This window comes from Sus scrofa, chromosome 2 (genome assembly GCF_000003025.6).
Source record: "Sus scrofa isolate TJ Tabasco breed Duroc chromosome 2, Sscrofa11.1, whole genome shotgun sequence".
NCBI lineage: Eukaryota > Metazoa > Chordata > Mammalia > Artiodactyla > Suidae > Sus > Sus scrofa.
This window is the reverse complement of record NC_010444.4, coordinates 144,928,302-144,952,539: the sequence shown is the minus strand read 5'-3', so window position 1 is coordinate 144,952,539 and position 24,238 is coordinate 144,928,302. Positions and strand designations below refer to the sequence as shown.

At 46.6% G+C, this 24,238-nt stretch overlaps 1 protein-coding gene across 13 annotated transcripts in view; it reads left to right on the top strand.

Moving 5' to 3' along the window:
* The window catches only part of NR3C1 (nuclear receptor subfamily 3 group C member 1), a 133,515-nt gene that overhangs the window by 3,912 nt on the left and 105,365 nt on the right, over window positions 1-24,238 (top strand). For 2 of the 13 annotated variants that reach the window (XM_021080412.1, XM_013991680.2), the window contains exon 1: window positions 22,158-22,429. The exons of 2 other annotated variants lie outside the window; for them this stretch is intronic. Coding sequence is in view for 4 of the 11 variants with exons in the window: in XM_005652956.3 (XP_005653013.2) it covers window positions 21,555-21,626 (72 nt within the window). In the remaining 7 variants the exon portion in view is untranslated. 13 annotated transcript variants of the gene reach the window in all.

Genomic DNA, 24,238 nt, shown 5'->3' with positions numbered 1-24,238 from the left:
AGAAAACATAATCTAATATAAAGGCGTGAAATACATAAAGGTATATTTTAAAAAGATAGTAGTATTGTCTGTGTTTTGTATACACACAACCTACACAAACTCATATATAAATAAGTATGTATTTTCAGTAAGTATAATAAGTGCACACACACTTATTATTTTATTGTGAGCATTTACTCAGGCGATTAGGAAATGATGATTTTGCATAGCAGCATTCCATCTTGTGGGTGCAACAGAATTGATTGAACAGTCTTCCCATTGGTTGATATGAGGTCACTTTCCAGTTTGTTATTAGCACACAGTGCCTCCTCTCTTATCCCTAGGGAGGTAGGGCATATTCTTAGGAGCATAACTTCTTTCTCAAGGGATATGTATTTGGCATTTGGGGATATGAGGCCATGCAGACAGCCGGTGGTCCTGTGGTACCTGGGTTCTAGGCGTGTGGTGGGGCTAGAGAGCAGGTGGCTGCTCATAGGTCAACTTTTGCTTCTCTTTCTGATGGGGGGGGATCCAGACACCCAGTTCCTAATGTTCCTCTCAGTTGAAGTGGATGCATAACCTGGTCACATCATGTACCTTTCCCGCTTCAGTTTCCTTATCTGGAAAACTAGAACAATCTCATCTTTTTGTAAACTGTAAACTACTATACAAGGATGCGGTATTAGTTTAAGCAGACGACGTGCTAATAGAGCTACAGCAAATTCATTGGTGCTCCGCCTCAGAAAGCTGGTTTTGCTGTCTCGATCCACCGTTCATCACTAATTATTATGCAACTTAGACAAGTTACTTAACTTCTCTTTTCCTCCACTTCCTCTTCTGTAAAATGGACAGCAAAAGCACTTACCTCATAGGTAAGGATTAGGTTAGGTCATGCACTTGAAGCATATCATATACATTGGTTACTACTATTATTATTATTATTATTGTTATTCCTTATTATTAGGCAGTGAATTTAGACAGCGTGAAACTGGAAGGTCATTGACCTCCTGTTGAATGTTCTTGAAGCACTGGTGGTGGGAGGATGGCTACGTCAGGTAGTTACAAATGTTATCAAGATACCAGAGTCACTTTCTTCAAAATGCCAGTCAAATGAGTAAAGTCAGTGTTTTTCAAAATGTGCGCCAGAGGTTATCAGCTGTGCAGTGAGTCCCAGGGACCTAGTGGGGGCCATGTGCTAATCATGTCCCAGGTCCCCTGCAGTCAGCTGTTACTGTGTGATCTTGTGGGCTGTGTAGTCTCCGTCTCAACCACCCACCTCTGCCACTGCTGCACAAAAGCCACCGTAGGCAATATGCAAACAAACGCATGTGCTGTTCCCCAGTACAACCTTACAGAAACTTGCTGTCCTTTGCCAGCCCCTGGATTAGAGCTTGGCAAGCAAGGAAGAGTTGGGTCACATTGTCAGAAGGGCAGAAATTGCTGGATAGGAAGGACCCTGTGGACCTTAGCGTGAAGTCTGCTTTTCACCTGAAGAGCAGGAGGAAAGTCTTTCAGAGGGCTTTGCAAAGGGTATGACCTGGTGTATGTAAACCCAGCCCTCATTCAACCAGTATTTCAGCTTTTTAGCACCATGTGAACCCCTGGTCCCACTTTATTCCTTCCTCTGTGGCATCTCCTCCTGGGGAAATTCAAAGCAAGCTTCTACCTAAGAGAGTATCTTCAGCAGCCAGATGCCGAGGCACCTCTTGAAGCCCCACTGATAACCTCAGCCTTAGTGCTAATCTGCAGGCAGAGTTGGAACCCCAGATCTCAGTCCACACCCCTCTCCTCCTGTCAGATTTACACTAAATTCAAGAGATTAACATAGTAAGTCAGAAGCCCAGCTTAGCAACTCTCAGTGAAAAACAATCGCCCCACTGACACGCCTGCGCTGCAAGAACACAACAGGAGCCAGCATCGTCATGGTTGGCATTTGTTAACAGCGTGCTGAGCAGAGCGCGAGGCCCTTAACGTGATAACCTCGTGTAATCCTCACCACACGCCTATCAGGTAGGAACTGTGGTTAAACCCCCTTACGGAGAAAGTCAGAGAGTAAGTTGTGAGATGACAGATCTGGTGAGTGGTATTGCTGGGCACTGAATCATGTGGTATAAATCAGAGCCTGGGCTCTTGGCTGCTGCAGCTCGGTGTCCTACAGAAGGCAGATGTGCTCTGAAGGCTGGGGGTGGACGCTGAATCCATGAGGGGAAGAAAGGCAGGAACTCCAATTTTAAGGTGCACCCGATTCACCGAAGAGTGATAATGCCAGCCGGTCCTCAGCTCAGCAAGTCCTTTGGTCACCACCCTCTGCCCACCTCCACACTGACCATGGCCTCCTACCCTGGGGACAGGAATCCCCACATCCTGTTCTCTCCTGGATGGAGCCTGAGAAAGCACGGCTGAGTTTTGTTTTGCCAACTTCTTTTTCCTTCTGTATCTAGCCTTCGCGGCCGTTCTGCCCCTTTAGATGACTTTGCATCTATTTTATGTGAATTTCATAGTCAAACTATGAGAGTAATTCGTTCCACCCCACCCCGCCATCAGGGCCGTCCCAAGGTGGATTAGTCATCGCCACCTAGTAAGATGCAGAGGGCTTATTTATATCCTCACTGTTGAAGAAGGAGGAGGGGGAGGGAGAGGGGATGAGGAAATAAAAGAAAGAAAAACGGAAAGGAAAGAAGGGAGGAAGACGGGAAGAAAGGGGGGAGAGAGAAGCCATATCCGGCATGGACTGGTCAGTAAGAACACAGTGTGTCCCACTAAATAATGAAAAGCCAACACTGCAGACCAAGGCTCTTCCTCGAGGGTAAGAAATACGACACTTGGCAAGGTGTGCTCCAGAGCTCACCGAGGTGAGCGTCTTAACGCCTGATCTCCTGCAGAGAACGCAGAAATGAAGGGAAAGACCTGCTCTGGTAACGAGACAGGGCCCGTGTGAGGTATGCATTCCATCCCCACAAACAAGTCAAATCCTACACTCGCTAGCATGGATGCTCCACCCACCCAACAAGTGAGGTAGTGGTGGTGGGTCTTCACCGGGAAAGGCAGGAGTACACGGGAGCTCCACAGGTAGCCCAGATCACAGCTGCTGAGGGCACCGCAAGAGCCTGTCCATCTCTCAAAATGACGAACTTGTTCCTTGGAGGCAGGATTTGACCCACGAATTAGCGTACCCCAACGTTTTAACAAGCCTTGTTTTTTCCAAGTGCTGCTCCAATGAGCAGATGAGTTTTCATGTGGGAGTTTAAAATTAGCCAGAGTCGTAACAGTCAAGTCCTTTCCACTTAGCTCTCCCTTGATCCCTAACTGCTCTTGATCGTAATCTACGTGAACTTTGACTTCTCACCTAAACTGCAGCACGTGTGTTTTTACAGAACAAATATTAATGGGATAACTCCTGTGCTTTATTATTTTAGCTGATTTGTATCCATATATCAACATTCCAAAGACAATAGGAAGCATATGTTGTTGGCTTTTAGTAATTTTTTCTCTTTTGTTATTACACGTGACATAAACATCACATAACAAACTTCACCACTTTAAAATATACAATTCAGGAGTTCCCGTCGTGGCGCAGTGGTTAACGAATCCAACTAGGAACCATGAGGTTTCGGGTTCGGTCCCTGGCCTCGCTCAGTGGGTTAAGGATCCAGCGTTGCCGTGAGCTGTGGTGTAGGTCGCAGATGCGGCTCAGATCCCTCGTTGCTGTGGCTCTGGCGTAGGCCCATGGCTACAGATCCAATTAGACCCCTAGCCTGGGAACCTCCATATGCTGGGAGAGCGGCCCTAGAAAAGGCAAAAAGACAAAAATAAATAAATAAATAAATAAAATATACAATTCAATGGGTTTTAGTATATGCTTAATTTTGTACAGCCATCCTCACTATCTAATTTCAGAGCACTTCCATCACTCCAACAGTAAAAACCTGTTCCTATTAGCAGTCATCCCCAACCCCTTCTCCCCAACACACCCCTCCCAGCCCCCACCCACCAGGCAAGCACCAATCAACTTTCTATCTCTATGACTTGCCTGTTCTGAACATTTAGGATAAATGGAGTCATGGAATATGTGATGTTTTGCATCTGTCTTCTTTCACTTAACATAATGTGTTGTTGTGGTACCAGTCAGTATTATATTCCTTTTTATGCTGATTAAAATTCTCCTGTAAGGATATACCACATTTTGTTTATCTGTTCATCAGTTGATGGACGTTTAGGCTGGCAGCTACAGCTTTGATTCAACCCCTACCTGGGAACCTCCATCTGCTGCTGCAGGTGCAGCCCTAAAAAAAGAGAAAAAAAAAAAAAAAGAAGAAGAAAGAAGGCACTGTGACCCATGGTTGGCCTGCACAACTTTGAAAAATGTTTATGGCCTAGATCGGATTGCTTTGATCTCCATCCTACTCTGAATGCCAGAGTCACTTCTTCTTTCGAGCCTTTCCTCAATCCCTTCTCCTTTCTAAGAAAACCAATGAATTCTTCGTTCATACACTGTTTATATATCAGAGCACCTGAAGCACTTTATTGTATTTATTTATTTGTATATCTAGCTCCTCCATGAGACTACAATTTCATAAAGGACTAGAATTATTTCCAGTTTGTCTCTGGATCCCCAAAGTTATGTCCTGAGTACATGGCCAGTGTGTGTTTAAGGAGAGAAGACAACAGGGAAAGAAGGGAGGCTACTTGAGAAGATAAAAATGGAAGTGAAAACAACAGAGAAAAAGAAAAGAAAGCTGACACTTACTAAATGTTTATAATGCCCCAGGTATTGTTTTAAGAGGAATTAGCTCATGTATTCTCACAGCAACTCTCTGAGATAAGAAGCCTTATAATATCTACTCTGCAGATGAGAACATGAGCCCACAGAGTGCAACGACTGCCCAAAGTCATACGACGAGCAAGTAGCCTAGGTAGTCTGGCTCCTTGGTCATGTTCTTAAATACTATGCCATAATGCCTCTCAAATAAAGACTAAAATAAAGATGCTTCGGCTCTGCCCTAAGAGATTGGTTCCATGGGTTTGAGGCGGTGCCCAGATATCTGGGAAAAATTCCCAGATGATTCGGTGGAGAGCTCAGTTGGAAACCCGTGTTGTAAGGAATGGCCAAATAAAACACTCTTGGAGGGTCAAAGCTGGGAGGGTTTTTTTGAGATGTCACACTTGGGAGGAAAGCCAGGAAAAGTAAGAGAAAACTGGGTACTAGCAAAGATGAAGGGGAAAGAAAAAGCCAGTTCTGGGTCGTCTAACCAAGAAGTAGAAGAGACCAAGCAATGAACACGCGTCACCCACTCCCTACCTTGGCACCCAGCTGGCCCTGGCTGTGAATGTGTGGCATATCCTGCAGTGACATGTACTTTCTCCCAAGTTCTTATCATACCTAAAATCATAGGATTTCAGAGCATCCTATGAGCAAATGAATGAGCCATATGGACAAATAAGGACATATAAAAACAAATAGTAAGAGGAAGAGCTAACATTCTTTACTGCTCACCCTGTGCCAGGCTACGCTCTAGAGGCTTTGTATGTAAGAACTCCATTCTCACAGCACTCCTATGAGGCTGGTGTGTTGTCTTCTCTCATTTCACAGGTGAGGACTCTGTGGCACACAGAGGTGACAGAGCTTGTCAAGGTCTTGTAGTAACGAATGGCAGAATCAAATTCAAACCCAGGCAGTTGTGTGCCAGGGCTCACACTCTTAGGCTTCTGGAGGATAAAAAGAAGGAAGGAGGGGAGTTTCTGTTGTGGCTCAGCGGTTAATGAACCCAACTAGTATCCAAGAGGATGCAGGTTCGGTCCCTGGTCTCGCTCAGTGGGTTAAGGATCTGGTGTTGCCCTGAGCTGTGGGGTCAGTCAGAGACACGGCTTAGATCCCCGGTTGCTGTGGTTGTGGTGTAAGTTGGCAGCTGCAGCTCAGATTCGACCCCTAGCCTGGTAAACTTCATATGCTGTGGGTGGGGCCCTAAAAAAAAAAGAAGGAAAGAGGATGAAACCATTCACAGCATGGTTTAGAAAAGCTACTTGGAGCAAATTCTCCTTTGAGAAAAATGAACACACACAGCTTTCTAAGGCCCCCTGCTTCCGGCCCAGCTGTGTCAGGAAGATCATGAGGGCCCAAGGGCACTTGCCTCCCTCCCTCCAAAGACTACAGGAGCTACTATGGGTGGCTGGTCCCTTGGAACCCTGTGGCAGTGGAGACAAGCCAAGACTGTTCCAAATCTCCAAGACTCCCACGTTGGGGCTAATTGCGTCTCTTTTTGGTAAATTTCATTAAAACAACGATCCAGAAAAGAAGGTATTTGTTCTGAGTTATCCAGCTAGGGGAAAATAATTTTTTAAATTACCATTATTTGGGTAGAAGAAAAGTTTCAATGGTGCTACCGGGGGCTCTGAAGAACTTGGGTTTCCGGAGACGTTAACATGTGTAAAAGGTCTGGAGGATATGCTTTTGCAGCTGAACGGAGGATCTTTAGAAACATCACTTTGCTGTGTTTCCTGATGGGGCCTGAGAGCAAGCAGTGCGTGGGGAACCTCCAGGTCGTGACCGCCCAGCCTCACACAGTTGACACTTTAGGCTGGATAATTCTTCGCGGTGGAGCCTGTCCTGTGCATTGTGGGGTATTTAGCAGCTTCTCTGGCCTCGACCCGCCAGGAGCCAGGGAGAGTCCCCCTTCCAGCTGTGATAACCAGGCATTGCCACATGTCCCCTGGGCAAAGATGACAGCCGACAACTGCTGATCTAGGGAAAACCATGTCAGTTCATGGCTCCTTGATGATGTCTTCAAGGCATTGCCTGAAATGTGTGCTTCTTAATTAACAGTGCTTCAACTACGTGGGTGTTACCCCTAAAAACATTTATAAACACAATATATCAGGGAGTGGGGTATGACTGTGTTTGAGTCCTTGGAAGCACTGGAGCCCTTACATTCCTGGTGTTAGTGAGTTGGTGATACGATGGCTCGTGTTGCTATTAACTATGACTATCTCTGTTATTAGTGTCAAGCTCTGTGCTGAAATTAGCATAAAGAATCTCCCTGAATCCTCACAACCGCCCCGAGAGGGAATTCGATGCTTATGCCTATTTAATAGATTGGGAAAACTGAGGTGACCAGGTCAGGATCACACAGCTAAATGCGTTCTTTCTCGTTCTGCCCAAGTCCAAGCCAGTTTCTCCCTCTCAGCATGAGCTTTATCTCCTCCTGGAGGCTCGGATTGTATCTATAACTGACCCTCCTTGACACCAGCTCATCCTTTCAGTGTCAGCCTGGCTCCCCCAGAACGCTCCCTGACCCCTGACCTTACCCTCGGACCTCCTTAAGCTCCTGCCACTCCCTGTACACAGCGTGCTTGTTGGATGTGCTGTGACCGCACCATCTGTTTGGGCTTCTGACTCTTCACTGGGAGAGTTGAGGGTCAGAGGCTTGTCTTATTTATCTGCATCCTCCGTGCCTCACCTATAGGCCCCACCCTAGGAGCCCAGTTCACATGGACTGTCGAGTAAAAGCTTTGTAGCTGGAGTTAAGGAGAAGGACAGAGTTACTTCTGTGTGGGTTGAAACAGATGAGGCGTGAAAGGCCAGGGATCTGAGAAGACAAAGACCGTTGAAAACAGAGCAAGAAACTTACCCAAGAGCATGTAACTGGGGGTGGGGGGATGCAAAGAAGGGAGCCCTACAGCCAAAGCCAAGCGGCGGTCCCCTGTCCCCCTGCTCAGAGCTTTGTCCACCGTGTTATAGAAACGTCGATAGTGAGGCGCAGGGGTTTTGATGACACCGATGTAGGTAAACAAACGAATTTGTAGGTTGACACGCGGCCAGCCATAAATTCATAAAAGGTAAATATTGACACTGGAAGATTATATATCACTATGTTTACTGTGTAGAGGACTCGGCTAGGAGTTAGGAAAGCGTGCATGTTCATTTTAGTTCCTTGGAAAAGCAGTGAGACTCCAATCAAATCATTCCATTTCTCCGTGCTTTTATTTCTTTTGGCGGTGGAATTCTGCTGGTTAAAGAGCATGTGATCGACTTCTCTGCTTTTAAATGTCTCTTTCTGTGAGCATGCTCAGCTGGAGGTGGAAAAATCGGCAGTCCTCTTGGGTTTCATAAGGATAAAATCCCACTGCGGTCTGTAACTTGTGTGCTTATAGAATTACAGAACCCCAAAGCTTTGAGGAGACTGATAAATCACCTCGTGCAAATTTCCTGCTGGTGCCTGAATTTCTTTTACAGAATCCCCAGCAGGTGCTCGAGGAGTCTTATTCCACAATCCATGATGTAAGGAGAACGCTGGTTCAGTCTGAAGGAAGCTAGTGTAGCCCATGCCTCTGTGGGGTGTGGGTGTGTGGGTGTGTGTGTGTGTATGTTCTTTCTGATGGGTGTACGGCTGCATGTTCGCCTCACTTTCTGCCGGGGTTATGACTTAGTGGTTTCTTACACTGTCAGTCATGAGTACAGGGCTTAATGACGACATCACGTAACATAACCGCACTTATGAATGTCAGAGACTCTTCTAAACCTTTACATAGGACAGCTTGTTTAATTTGTGTGAGAACCTTTTGAAGCAAATGCTATTATTGTTTTTTTCAGATAAGAAACCAAGATTCAGAGAGGTTAACTAACTTGCCTAAAGACACATCCCTCCTAAGAGGTAGAGTCTCCCGTTTACTTCAAACAGCGCTGGAGCTATTAATAACCCAATCAGTGTTTACTGAATCCAGCTAATGCTATTCCCATTTGCCACCAGGCCCTACTCCCCTGCTACAGATGAAAGGGTAAAGCTTACATATGCAAAACAGTGCCAACATTGGTATAAGTTTTGGAGATTTAATTCAACTGAGGGATTGGTTTTTTCATATTATTGGAGGTTTTCCTTCAACTATCAAGTTTGAGTTTCAAAAACACGAATATCATAAAATATAAAAATATTTTAATATATACTTCACTAGGTCATATTTACAGATATTGTATTAAGTTAATGTATTGTCAAGTCTGCTATAAACAAAATAAACACAAAATATAAGACTGGATCAGGAGTTCCCGTCGTGGCTCAGTGGTTAACGAATCTGACTGGGAACCATGAGGTTGCGGGTTTGATCCCCGCCTCGCTCAGTGGGTTAAGGACCTGGCTTTGCCGTGAGCTGTGGTGTAGGTTGCAGACACGGCTCAGATCCCTTGTTGCTGTGGTGGTGGCAAGGGGGCAACAGCTCCAATTAGACCCCTAGTGGCTGTAGAAAAAGACAAAAAAAAAAAAAAAAAAGAGAGAGAGAGAGAGAGAAAATAAATAAATAAATAAAATACTGGATCAATATGGAAGGTAGAGTAATAATTTAGGCTTTCCTAAAGAGAAACTCGATAAGATATTTCTTTTGGAAGATTACCAGGCTTTATATTTTCCTTTAAAGCACAACCTAAAATCAAGAACTCATTTCTACATTCATTTAAAAACTGGAAATCTGAGGCAGATGTAGCCAGCGTGAGTGAATTAACTGAAGGCTGATGTTCTCACTTACGGACATGTATTTTATATAAAGGAGTTTGACCGTCTCACCTAGTTAATCATTAACGGGAGGAAACTCTAGCCAACTCACGAAGCAGGTAAAGTTTATTTTTAGGTGTTCAGCTGGCTTCTCTCTCCGGCTTCTGCTTCTCCTTGGGGGTCACCCTGGATGCCTAGTAACCTCAGCCTGACTCTCTCTTCCAGAAGGAGCAGTGTCCTGTGGTTTAGACCTTTCTTCTTACGTCAGGACCCTTTCAGATGCAAGAGTTAAAGCACTAACGCCGCTTGGCTGGAGGAAAAGAAAAAGAATTTGCCCAGTCGGAGGATCTAGACATGCAGATGATATATTTGGGCATCTCTCTAGATCTAGATCCTTCTTTCTATAAAGGTTCTAAGTGGTAGAACACAGCTGTTCCAAGCTGGCATTTTGCCAGTCTAGCTACTCCTGCTGAAAAAGGGGCAAATATCTGAATATTCCCTGAAGGCCTAGATTGAAAGCTCATTGGTACCTGCCGTGTACCCACACCCATTTCGGAACTAAGGCTGAGCCTGCCCCATCTCTAGAGTTGGGATGGGGTTAATCCCTCCATAAATAGATGGAAGAGTTGGGAAGAGGATAGTTTTCCAAAGGGAAATTGAGGCTCCAGTACCACCTGCGTGGCTGGCACCAACAATATCTGCCCCCATCTGGGCATCAAAGAAGACATACCAGATACTCTCATAGGATGGAGATGGATCAGCACAAGCACTGATCCCTTGCCAGTACTCTTCCCAGTTGATATGCAAACCAATCCTCTTGAATTCATAATACAGTTAATGTAAGGATGGAGTCAGTCAAACTGGATCCGTAAGCGAGACATGAGGGCTCTTCAGGTAGCCTGTTCTACATGGCCATCCGTGACTCCTGCTCTAATGGAATTTTTCGAGAATGCCTCGAGGAAGATGTAAGGAGAAAATGAGTTGGTAATGGACAAGCAGTTTTTTAAATAAGCCCACTAATGGGGCACATTGGGTGCTTACCGACTGGTATGAATTCCATTCGCCTGAGCAATTCTAGTTCTATACTACAGAAATAGAATTGTTCCTTTTCACACTGGTGTATCAAGATGTAGGTACAAAGATATTCATCGCAGTGTGGCTTGCAAGTGTGAAAAATTGGAAACAACTTAAATATTCACCAATAAGGGGAAGGTTAAATAAATTATGATATAGCCAAATAATAGAAAACTATGCTGGTATTACCTGAACATATTGACACAGAAAGATGTCCAAAAACATTTAACAAATAAAGTTGAAAAAAAATGTGTAGTAAAATCCCACTTTTTAAAGAAACAAGATGCGTGTGCATGCATAGACAGAAAGGGTCTGGAAGAATGCACACAACTTGTTAAAATTGTTCCTCCCACAAAATAGGATCAAGTGAAGGAGACTTTTTACTTTTTAAAATATGCATTTCTGCCTTCTGTATGTTTGGATTTTTACAAATGAGTATGTATTTTAGCTTATATTATTTTAAAGTGTTTTTAAAGATGGAAGTAATATCTAAAATCATGTATCATTCTTTTAATGCCTTCCACCCAAAAACAGTCCTTTTTCTTGGGCTCCCCCAGTCTTCCCTCTGGAAAATCTTTCCCCACTGCTCACATTTGCAACTCACACCCTCACTTCTCACTGCACTCCTTTTGTCCTAAAGAGTGACCCAGCCAAGACTTACAGCCTTATTAGGCATTATTTCTAATAAAAAAGACCGGCTTGTAAGGCATATGTGGAATGTGGTAACAGAATAGCCACTTGATAACCTTTTGCTTCTTTTTTTACCCCCCTCACAATTTATGCCCTCACTAATGCCAGAGAGGACTCAACCTCTTTGTAATAAAATTAAATTTAGATAGATGGATAGGTAGGTAGGTAGAAAGATAGATAGATGATAGATAGACAGACAGATAGATGTGGAATAAAATTGAGCAATCTGAAACAGTTCAAGGGGGCTCTTCTGGGCGTATGAACAGAAACACATGTGGTGAAATCATAGAGAGATAAAATAGGAAATGAATATCAGGACCAAGGAAAGAGGAATAAAAATATGCTGGACATCATTCAATAACTATTTGCTGATGGTAATTATAGGGATGGAAAACCCATCAGGCCTATGGAGCTAAAATTAATCAGCAAGTATTCATGGAGTGCCTCCTGCTTCTATTACTGGTTCTGGCTTCCTGCCTGCCCAGTGCCCGGTCTGGAGATGTCTGTGTGACAGTCAGCTTGTCAAGACCGAAGGAGCAAAATAAGCAGACAGAGGCTCGTAGTAACTTCTATACCCCATCGTGGTCACTGGAGTCACTGGCCAGCATGACAAGTTTCTTTTGGGAAAGACTATGAATCAGTCTAAAAGTTGTAAACATCACTACATCAACTGAAAGGGCTCCAATTAATTAGCGGTACTGCTTCTGCAAAGCAATAGTCAATTCATTGGTGCACTAGTTGAAATTTTTTTTTTTTTTTTTGCTTTTTAGGGCTGCACTTGCAGCCTATGGAAATTCCCAGGCTAGGGGTCAAATCTGAGCTGTAACCGCCAACCTGTGCCACAGACACGCCAGATCCAAGCCACGTCTATGACCTACACCATAGCTCATGGCAACGCCGGATCCTTAACCCACTGAGTGAGGCCGGGGGTTGAACCTGCATCTTCATAGATACTTCCTGAAATTTCCTAAATACAAATCTTTATTTGTTTCCTAAGTCAGGGAGGGGAATCAGTAAGACGTGTAACAACTGTACTTAATTTCCAGGGCTGTTTCCATTGCAGACAAACATTTTAGGTCATGACTAATTCCCTTATTATGTAAAACATGATGTTTGTGTCACTATTAATATTTTGATAAATCGCTCTTGTAGGGGACATCTGTTGTTTTCTACACGGCCTTTTCTCCTACTTTAATTTAAAAGCTCAATTTCGGACGGGAGCATCTCTCCTCTCCCTGTCTTGCTCTCTCTCATTTCTGCTCCACTCTTAGACATCAGTGGTAGGCACCTGACCTAGACCTTGCCAAGCAGAGTGTATATCTCCTATATCTCCTGGTCATACTCAAGGATGCAGGGAAGAGCCTGTAACTCAACTAGACCCACGAAGCTCCTTCCAGAAACATACACTCAAACTTCCAGAGAAGAAGAACTTTCTGTCCACCGAGGTTACTAAGCTGGCAGAGTGTTTTAAATCCAGGGACTGTGGGCCACTAGGAGGAGATAACCTTCCCAGGAATAAAGCCAAAACAGAGGACAGGAAAGCTAAGAGACAGAGGCCAAGTCCTTTTGATATCATTTGAGCCCCTGGCTCCAACCATGCCTAAAACGAAATCTCCTCCTGACTTTTAAGTAAATCAGTACATTTTCTTTTTTGCTTTAATAGTTGAGTTTCTTTTAAATCCACCAACAAATGTCCTGATAAAATAGTAAAGGCAAGCTTTCTTTGTGTTGTTTCCATGAGAAATCGCCAAGTAACTTGGAGGAGACCCTTCATAATTCAAATGGCTCATGCCCACCTCCTAGAAATGCTCCCTGACCAGCGTTTCCAAACCCACACCTCCCTCCCTCTCTCTGAGCACCCAGGTGACTTCTTCATGGGTAGGCAGGGCACATTTCCACAAGTCTGCCCGACCTGATGATGACTTGTTACTGTACCTGTTTCCACTGTCTCCAGATCTCAGATTATATCTTACTCATTTTTACATATCCCTGCAGCCTTACACTGGGGCCTAACATGTGCTCCTTGCTATTTTGTCAAGAAAGGAATGAATGGGAGAGAAAATTACTTGGAGAAGTCCCTTCTATTAATAAAACTCCATGATTAGTTGAATAATAAAATTCATATCAGAACAATAAAATCATATCAGAAGGCCAAAGTAAACCAAGCATATTCAAACGGACGCCTCAAAGCGTCAATCATTGGTGGTGGTTCAGCTGAGAAATTTTCTTTTCTCTGGTCATTAGGATTGAAAGGCTGGGTAAATGGGGAGGAGACGTTTCCCTCCCTCCCTCCCTTTCCCTCTCTCTCTCTCTCTCTCTCTCTCTCTCTCTCACACACACACACACACACAAAACATGTACTATTTTAAAAATTCCATAAGATTTATCAACCTCTCTTCTAAAATGTTAAAGCTGAAAACGACAACCTGTGTGGCAGACTATACGTTGTAGGTGGTTAGGGAGGAAGCAGGGAGGGCCGTGGTAGCCAGAAGTTTGCTGGGTTATAGTAGAGGCCCTCTTTTATGACATGGCAAAGAATAACGAGATCCTGGGAAGTAAAAACGAATATCTGTGCAGCACAAGGGGACTGAGTGAAAGAGTTTTACAATGAAAATGAGCGAAAAAAATCTACTGTAGATTGGGATTGGGATGAACAATTGCTCCCTCTACATGGGCAAAAAAAAAAATTATTATTATTATATTTTTGTCTTTTTAGGGCCGCACCCGCGGCACATGGAGGTTCCCAGCCTAGGAGTCTAATCAGAGGTACAGCTGCTGGCCTACCCCACAGCCAAAGCAACGCCAGATTCCAGCCGCATCTGCAACCTACACCACAGCTCATGGCAACTCGGGATCTTTAACCCACTGAGCGAGACCAGAGATCTAACCGGCAACCTCATGGTTCCTAGTTGGATTCGTCTCCGCTGCGACACGATGGGAACTCCTATGTGGGCAAAAATCTTAAAAGTTCTAGATGAGGAGTTCCTATCCTGGATCAGCGGTAACGAACCAACTAACATCCACAAGGATGAGGGTTTGATCCCTGGCCTCGCTTGGTGGGTTGAGGATTCCATGTTGCCCTGAGCTAAAGTATAGGTTGCCGATGCAGCTTGGATCCCACATGGTTGTGGCTTCGGTGTAGGCCAGCAGCTGCAGCTCCCATTCCACCCCTAGCCTGGGAACTTCCATATGGAGAGGGTGCAGCCCTAAAAAAATAAATAACTAAAAATTAAGAAAAAAATAAAAATAAGTTCTAGATGAGTAAGAAAATGTCTGAGTATTTGAGTTTGTCATGACATGTTACCAGTTTTGGGGGTTCCCTCTCCCCTCTCCCAGGGCAAGGCCATCAAGCCTAGCTGTCTCCATGTGCTTCAAAGAGACGGACTTGAGCTCTAGAGCTGCCTCTGCTTCCTTATCTCCTTCCACATGCTGCTCCCAACTCCATCCCTTAGGGACAGCTTTCTGTGCCCTCACTTCCCCCAACCATGGCGCCTTCTCAGCCTCCGCCAGCAGGTCTTCCCTTAGCACAGGCTGTTCCTGAAAGTCCATCTCTTCCAGGGAGCTGCTACATGGCTAATTTGCCTTCCTTGGCCTCCAAAACGCTTCTCCTGTCCCACCATAGCCTCCCACCTCCACTGCCACCTGCCCAGGCCAAATCTCCACCTTCCCCGCCCCGCCCCCTCCTGCTTTCGGTCTTAGCTCTTAACACCCAGGCTCCAGACTGCTTGTGGAATGAGCTTTCCTGTAGTAAATGAGAGCCCGTCCTTAGTCAGACTGCGGATAAATGTTTAACAAGAGCCGGGAGGGAGTATCTCTGTATCCATCTATTGCACATTTTACTGATAGAAAGAATGCAGAGAACATTATTCACCAAAAAATAATAAAATATACAACACTTTACAATAAATCCCACTGATTTTCACTGAATGGCTTGATTGATTTTTGCCAAACTCTAATATCTATAATCAACCTACAGCTGCAATTCAATTGTGTTTGGCAAAAGCAGATCATGTTTGGTTAATATTCAATTTGGCAAAGAAGTTGCTCATGCCACTGAAGTTCAAACATGAACCATGGTTGATTTTTTTTTTTTTTTAATTAATGAAGGAGATGAAAGTGAAACAAAAAGGTGGACACGTGGACTGCACTTTGTTAATGCCATGAGTGCTTCTTTGTTGATCCGATAATAGTTTTCACGTGCTGGAAAACTATTCCTCCATTTTTTCGTGATCATAAACGAACACACTTTGCAATTCAATCTTTACTGTTAAATTCTCTCACTTTCTTAGGTTTAGACAATCGGCAAAATGAATCAAGCTCTGATTTACATGGTTTTCCAACTTCTGTGGTGTAAATACTCCACCACGACTGGTTTCAAACTGCTGAAATGACATCTTCGAATGCAGAGTGGGGGAAAGATGTGTCCCATCATTATCGTTATGTAGGAGAGCTGGTATACAGCGCAGACAGAAGTAACCTGAAAACATAGCTAGTCGTAAAATAACTAAGAAGTAAAGTGTGGAGCATTCATTACTTTTGTTTTTAAAGGATTATTTTATTTCATTATACATTTCTAAATAATTTAGTTGTTAATCTTGGCCATGATTAATGACTGACTTACCAGAATTCCGGAAAATGTAACCATTAGCTCCCCAAGTGGGCACAGCTGGCTCCACACACTTCTCCGTTGCCACTCCTCTGCTGAAACCCTCAGACCACCCATTCCACTGATGACCCCTATTTCACTGATTATGCGGAGAATGCGCTAAGAGAGGTCATGACAATGTCTGATAAAATTAGTCATTACTTTGGTTGTGGTGAATTAGTGACGCAAAATTCTGCATATCCCTCCCTGTTCTCCCAAGCTTGGTGTTTAAAAACTACTTTTGTATGCATGATCCTCTGTGACTTACAGATTCCTGTGAGATTGTTGGGGGGTAGATATTAAGCTTCTTTACAGGTAGAAAAACAAAGCATAGAAGAACAGAATGACTGGCCTCAGCCCATTCAGTTAAGTAAATGACAGAACAGTATGTCAGATGCAGGTCTTATACTGAAAAACAAGGGGCTAGAGAAAATATGATTGGCTAATACAGACATCCCATTAAAAAGTGGTAACAAATGTCCTTTCTAACATTCCCTAGTTTGCTGTGAAACATGGTCATATCTTGTTAAGGGATCCCTACACCAGGATGTTTTGATCTTTTAACTCCACCATTTCTAACTTAGGATAAAATAAAGCCCAGTGTGACCTAATAAAGAAATAAGGTATTGGCACCAAAATGGAAATGTAGGTTCTCAAAATGAGCTGAGAGGTTCCACCTAGAAATGGAGCAGATTGAAACAATCTCTACCAAAGAAACATGGGACAGAAAAGGAGATTAAATCAGAAGAGGAAGAAAGCTAATGACATAATGGCCAGCCACAAATGCCACAAATGAAAAACAAAGTACGTAACACTTGTTAAAATTATTCAGTGCACTTGCTCCAGTGTCTCCAAACACTAAAAGCATTAGGTTCCTGCTCACGGCAATGTTTATCTCATTTATCTGCTGATATTTACCTCTTCTTTGAATCAGGTATTGTTTACACTAAGTTCTGCCAGCATCAAGAATATACACTTAACACGACACTCAGGCATATCATTGCATGAGTACAAATTGTGATATTTTAGGTTGCTTGGATGAAATCATTGAAAGCATCATGAGAAGCAGCAAAACACCAGGGATGCTGGTAACAATTTAGCATTTCCCAGTTCATGTGGGAATGTTAATTCCAATTACAAAAAGACATGCTAAAGTGGAATTCATTAGGATTAAGAACTTGCTGTTCTAAGTGTGAATTGTTTATAAAAGGCATGTCTGGTATAAAATGCAAATACTGAAGCAGAGAGAGATGGGGCATTCAGAGCTCAGCTGGGCTCCCTTGAACCTCTTCCGCTATAAAGTTAAACAAGAATAGAAATGTTTCCCAAAGTCAAGTTACCATTTTAAAGAGGCATCTAAGGGCTGGGATAGCTGCAGGAATAATTTTTCTCCGTTGTAAATTCTGACAACCCTCCACAGCTTCTCATATTGGATTAAGAGAACATTAACATATTCAGTGAACTGTCATATTCACAATTATTAAGACATACAAAAGTGATAAAAATTTGATTCCAATTCACAAATCTAATATCATAGATTTAATGTGGGGTGTGAGCGGTTAGAAGAACAGAATAAGCAGAAACTACAGCAACAGACAGGGAATCATGCATGGGCTGTAGGAAAATAAGTTACAAGGTATCCGTATATAAAAGGAAAGACGTGTGATAAAAGCAAAAGGGTGAGTGAATGTGGTATACCTGTGCCCTTTCTTCATCAGGGTCTCTCTTAACCAAAAGGACTGCATGCCTGCATCTTAACAAATTCAGTTTCTCCCTTCTCCCTGGAAAACATACTGATTGATGCCCAGGGTGGGGTGAACGCTGGGGTCAAGTTTACTTCCTATATTCTACACATGGCTGTTTCCACTAGTTACAATCTTTGTTTATCAACACTTCCTGGTGTTCCCCCCCCCCCCGCCGCCCCATAAACATGTTGATTCCATTTGTGTTGTTTTTGTAATTGATTTAATTAAATATTAAGTAACATGATGAAATATGAGTAATAAAATAGATAGTTGTGGGTCTATAAAACCCAAATGGAAAAACACCCTATAAGCAGTTGCTGTCAAACTAGGTGGATGAGTCATAAAAATTTAGAAATCTACATACATTTTATTTTGTAAGTATTTTAATTTCTTGCTCTACTTTAAACTGGGGAAATAGTTAATACTACATATTAGTAATAATTACTAATGATGATTGAACACTTAATATATCCCTTCATGTATGTTGAACTTGTTTAATAACTTAATTCTATTATCATCCCCATTTTACAGATGATAGAAACTGAGGCACAGAGAGCTAGGTTGCCCAAGATTACATTCTGCATAGAGGTAAAGGCCAGCCAGCCAGTCTGGCTCTTAACAGTTATGCTGTAATGATACAATGGGGGTGTAGTTCATACCTGAATGAAGACACGAACTCTGGTCATTGGGATCTCAAAAACTTTAGCCCTTCATCAAAGGATTAGGAAATGAACAGTCAATCATAGGTCCTAGGTTTTAAAGCTTGAAATTTACAGCATAGTTTTCTTTATGCTTCTCTTGCTTTAACTAACTTTTTAATTAAATACCAGTACAATCGCTTTAGGGAGGTTATGCCTTTCACACAGGGCAGGTGAGTGTGGCGGTCTTACACAAATACTAGGATGGGAGTTGGGATCCGTATGCACTGGAACAGGGACGTCCTGTAGATATTTGAGGAGGATCATGGCAGGATCTATCTGATGATTTGGAGGAGAAATCTGGCAGTGAAGCCTGGAGTATTTTAATGGGAATGGAAATGATAAAACACACGAACAGAGGGGGAGAATTCACTTGGATAATATATCAATTGCTGGATGGTTGATTACTATTCAGAGTTAAGGTTTTATTGACTTTGGGATATAGTCTCAGACTTTCTCCATTCATTTATTCATTCACTCGTTCATTTAACAAACATCAACTGGGTACCTACTATGCACTGGAGATGTAGTGGTGAAAAAGACAGACATAGGCTCTGCCATCCCAGGTTTTTTACATTCCAGTGGGGGAGACAGAAATTTAAGAAATGAATCCAGACATTAAAAACTATTGTAATGTGCTACCAAAGTAAAGTACAGGACACTAGAGGAACAGAGAGTCATGATTCTTTGTTGTTTGTTTTGGGGGAAGGAGTACCCAGGTGTTTAAACATGAGGCAATAAAAATGAGCATCCTGAGTAACATTTGTACACTTTTCACGAATGCTTTTGGCCTCCACAACAACAGTAAATGCAATATTATGTCTGGTTGGCTCAGCGTTTTGTTCTAACTCTGCAAAATAGGTGCTGAGTGCTCACTACATACTGGGTTCTGTTTTGGGGTGAGACATACAGCAATGAACAAAACAGAAAACATCCTTGCTTTGATGGCATTTGGATATAGCACCTTCATTTATATATTAAATATAATATATATTTATATTTTAAGACAAATATATTCTCCCTCAGACGGGGATTCACCCTATTTCTTCTCTTTTAGTAGTCACAACTTCCCGGGGTTACAGATTAGTAATTTTCATAGCTAAAGACTTAAGATAGTATATATAAAATACTTTCAGTGGTGCCTGGCAGATAGTACATGTTCAGCAAAGGTTAACTACTGTTAGAATTGCTTTATTATTGCAGTACTGAGTCTCATGTCCTTTCTGGTTCACTGATTTCATCTCTTGAATTAAATTCCATCCACACGTATGGCAAGCCTATCATGGGACTTACCTACTCTTTCATGGAAATTACCAGATCGGTGAAGAAAAACCTCTTTAATATTGTCTGTTTCTACTCTCCATGCTTAGCTGTGTGACCCTGGATACAGCTCAAGCTCCCTAAGCCTCGTTTCCTCAAGTTGGACATTAGAACAATACCTAGGTATTCAGCTACTGCCAGCAGAAGGGGGCAGCGGGGGTATGTGTGTGGTGCATGCAGTGGGGGAGGGAGTCAAAAAATGTTAGCCCTACAGCTTAATTCTGACTCTGAAAAGGAGACACTGGGCCCATCTACAGTTTATGTGTCCTTTCACATGAACGTGAAGACCGAGGAATGAGTTTTTTTCCTGTAAAATAAAAGTTAGGCATCTTTAGGCCACTGAACAGAAAAATCAGGAAAATTCCACACTCTTGCTCCACTGAAAGTGTTTCCAGTAGTGATTTTTAATTTGAAACAGTGTCTTTTCCCATGTTAAGATAATCCGCACTGGGCCTGCGGGGGGAAAAAAAGAGTGGGGAGAAAGTTAATTGGTAACTTTTGTAAAAGCATCTATTATTTAAAAGCAATGTACCCACCACCTAGAACTTGAACAGGTAAGACAGATGAGGTGGGTTTTTTTTTTTTTTTAAGCATAGATTCGACTATGAAATAGGTTTACGGTATTGTATTAGATATCTATTATAGTCCCTTTATATACATATGTGCAAATTATTGTATATAATATATTCTTAAATATATAAATAGTTCCTAGTCTGTCAAGCAGATGTGTAAGGATAATCATTGCAGTATGAGTTACTTAACTCACTTTTAAAACATGCATAGCATATTATTGTGGGTTTGAGTCCTGCGATTTTTCCCATCCAACTTGGTTGTCTGGGGACCCAATCCACTGAAGACGTGATTTTAGAATTTGAGACTTGCAGGGTGGAAAACCTGGCAAGGGGGCAGAATAGCATCCTGAGAGTAAATTCTTATTTAGTGCACTATGAGCACCCAAGACGAGGGCCTTCCCATTGACTTCAGCCAAGGGGAAGAGGAGAGGAGTCATCTCTCTTGGGTCCTTAAGGGGATCTGTTAACAACTGGGTTGCTCAGCGCGCCCTTCATAAACATTCTCCGGCTGAGGTTCTGCTTCGGCGAAGGTCTAGGTACGCTTCTCTTTTCCCAGGCGGCGAGCTTCGCTTCCTTTTCCAAGATGGCGGCCCCGGCGTCATCTGGGGGCGGCCCGTGCAGATTGCCTCCGGACAGGCGGCTTGCTGGTAGCCCAGTTCTCTCCTGTCACCTCAGATGACACACGGGGCAGCCTTCACGCCCTCAGAACCGAGGAGGGGTGACTTCGCCTGCCCGCGAGCGAGCATCTTGGCCGAGACGGGGGGCGCCCTGCCGGGCGGCGTCACCAGCCTTTACCAAGATGGCGGCGGGCGGCTTCCGGCACGCGCTCCCCCAATCCTCTTCCAGAAGTCGCGGCAGAGCGGCCGCCGCCGGGCCGAGCGCGGCGGGAGGCGAGAGGAGCAGCGGCCGAGCGCCAGGGGCAGGGCAGGGTGGAGCTGCGGCAGCCTCCGCCCCCGTCTGCAGCTGGCAAGCGCTGTCACCTGTGGGGGCGCAAAAGTTCCCTCCCCAAACCCTAAAGCCACACAGCACAACCTTTCCCCGAGTCACAAAAATCGTAATATGTGCGGCCCAAGGTAGGAGGCTCGGTCCCAAACGTTCCCAAGCCCTCTGGACGCGGCGGGCCGGGGAAGGGGGCTGGGGAGGGGGCCTCCCGCGCGGACACCCCTCACCGCACGCCCCTCTCTTTGGGGAAGGGCCACGTGTTTCCTTCGAGCCGAGGAGGAGGCGCCTAACGGGCACAGCTGGAAGGAGTTTAATGCTGACATTTTAAAGCTGCGTGTGTTCTGTTTTATTTGGAGGGGCAGGGGTCCCACGAACACGAAAGGGTGGGCGACGCTTTGAGGAGAGTGCAGCAAATGTCAAGATTCGGGGGCGAGGGGCCTCCACGGGAAACTTGGATGCGGGCCCTGGAGGGGGTGGAAAGAGAGGTCAGGAGTTGCGGGGTTGGCGGGGGGAGGAGGGTGTACTTTGCAAGCAACTTACTGTTTCGCCTGCAACTTGATTTGGGGCCTGCCACCTCCTGCTTTCCTTTAAAAAATAATTAAAAAGTGCAAAGAAATCTAGTTCGCCGGAGGTTTTGCATTTGGCGTGCAACTTCCTTCAAGTGTGAGCGCGCTAGGAGGGAGGGAGGGCGGGCTGGGGGTTGAACTTGGCAGGCGGCGCCTTCTTCTGCCGCCGCCGCCGCCTCGCAGACTCGGGGAAGAGGGTGGGGGACGGTCGGGGCGCGGGGGAGGGTGGGTTCTGCTTTGCAACTTCTCTCCGGGTGCGAACGAGCGGCGGCGGCTGCAGAGTGGGCCGCCCAGACGATGCGGGGGAGGGGGACCCTCCGGCACGCGACTCTCCCCGGGCCCAGAGTACGTATGCGCGGACCCCCTCCGCTCCCCGAAGCCTCCCCAGAGGGCGTGTCTGGCCTTCCAGTCCCGCAAGCGGCCGACGCGCTGCGGCACTGTTTCCGTGCAACCCCGCAGCCCCGTGTGAAGTGACACGCTTCGCACAGTTCGGCCCGGGGGCCACGGCGCGGACCACCCCCGCGGCTGTGCTGCGGGCCGCGCCCTGGCTCCCGCAGCCAGCCCGCTGTCACCCGCTGGGACGCCGGCGGCGGTGGCCGCCGAGGGACAGGGCGAACCCCGGAGTGGGTCCGGAGTCGCAGAGCTGGGCGGGGGCGGGAAGGAGCGGCGAAGAGAAACTAGAGAAACTCGGTTCCCTCCGGAGCCCGTCCCAGAAAGACCAGGTCGGCCGCCGCCGCCTCTTTTTTCCTGGGGCGGGGGGGGGGGTCGGGGGACGGGGATCGGCCCCGCGCGGCCGGAGGGCTGCCTGGGTGGGGGCCGTGCCTGGGGCCGCCGGCGTGCAGGCGCCGTCGCGGCCGGGGCGGCGGGGCGGGCGCGGAGGGCGTGGGGGCGGGGGCCACGGCCGCCCCTGCAGTTGCCGAGCGTCGCCAACAGGTTGCATCGTTCGCCGCCGCCGCCGCGCGGCCCCTCGGGCGGGGAGCGGCCGGGGGTGGAGTGGGAGCGCGTGTGTGTGCGAGTGTGTACGCGCCGTGGCGCCGCCTCCGCCCGCCCCCAGCTCGGTCCCGCTTGCTCGCCGCGGCCGGGCGGCCCTTTCGCGTGTCCGCGCTGCCTCCCCTCCTCCTCCTCCTCCTCCTCCATTTTGCGAGCTCGAGTCTGTGACGGGAGCCCGAGTCACCGCCCGCCCGTCGGGGACGGGTTCTCGTGGGTGGAAGGAGCCGCCGCGGCTGGAGCGGCTGGAGCGGCGGGGCGCCGGCAGCGAGGACGCGCGCCCGGGAGCCCCGGCCGGCGGAGCGGGGCGGGGGGCCGGCTTGTCAGCGGGGAAATGGGGGACTTTCTTCGCTAGGGGCCCTCCCCTCCCCCCATGGAGAAGGGGGCGGCTGTTTACTTCCTTTTTTTTTAAGAAAAAAAAAATCGCTCCCGCTCCTCCTGCTTTCACACGCTAAGTTGTTTATCTCGGCTGCGGTGGGAGCCGCGGACGGCGGCGGTGAGCGGCGCCGCGGGCAGAGGTAAGGGGAGGGGAGCGGCAGGCAGGACGGGCCGGGGCCGGGGCTGGGGCCGCGAGGGCGCTCGCCCCCCGAGGTGCGGGGCTGGGGCTCGGGGGCCGGCTCCCGGGCCGCCGCCGGAGCCTGCAAACTTTTATTAGCCGCGGGGAGTGGGGGTGGGGGCCAGCGAGGGCCCGGTGGTGGTGACGAAAGGGCAGCGGGCGGGTGACAGCGCTGGCCTCTTCCTCTCCCTGGGCCGCGGTCCCCGGGCCGGGCCGAGGGGGAGGAACCCGAGCTCGCAGCGAGTGGAGCCTCGTCGAGCCGCCCGGGTTTCCAGCCTCGGCTTCCCTGGCCAGGCGTCCTTGCCTCTGTGTGTTGGCCCCCACGTCCCTTTGCTTTTCGCTCCCAGGAGGGCCTCCCGGACATCCCCTTTGCGGGTGAACGCTGAGCCGCATCTGGATCCTACTCGCCCGAGTCTTTGCACTCCACCGAGAGCGCCCGAGCGCGAGCAGGGTCTGTGCCGAGGTGCCAGTGCGTCTCCCTGCTGGCGGGCGCTCAGGGTGTGTGTGTCTGTGTGTGTGCGCGCGTGGACACATGCGGGGGGCTGACAGCCTGCCCCTCGGAGACTTGGGCCGGGCTGGCGTTGTCTGGTGGAAGTGGGCGTGTCGGGGGAAGAACTCAACAGGTCTGCACACATTTCTCTTTGAACCCCGCACTTGCTTTCGCCCCCTCCTCCGAAGGTTTGTTCTTTGGCGCTCGGCATCCCTTCGCGTCTGACGTTTGGAAGCGGCCCCCTTTAGGAAAAGACCCTCCCCAGCCATACTCGCTGCGTGGTGCGGTTTGTGACACGCGCTGGTTTGTCGCTGGGAGATTGCAGACGTGGTAATTGCAGCCCTGTAATGCCACTTAAGACCCCTGGCCATGGTTCGTTAAGGCCGATTACTGGGACAGGGTTATTTGCAATGTAAACGGGGGTATTAGGTCCTTTGAGGGTTCGTTTCGTTTTATGGAGTATTGTTTTGGTTTCGAGTTTGAAGGCAGCTGTCAAAG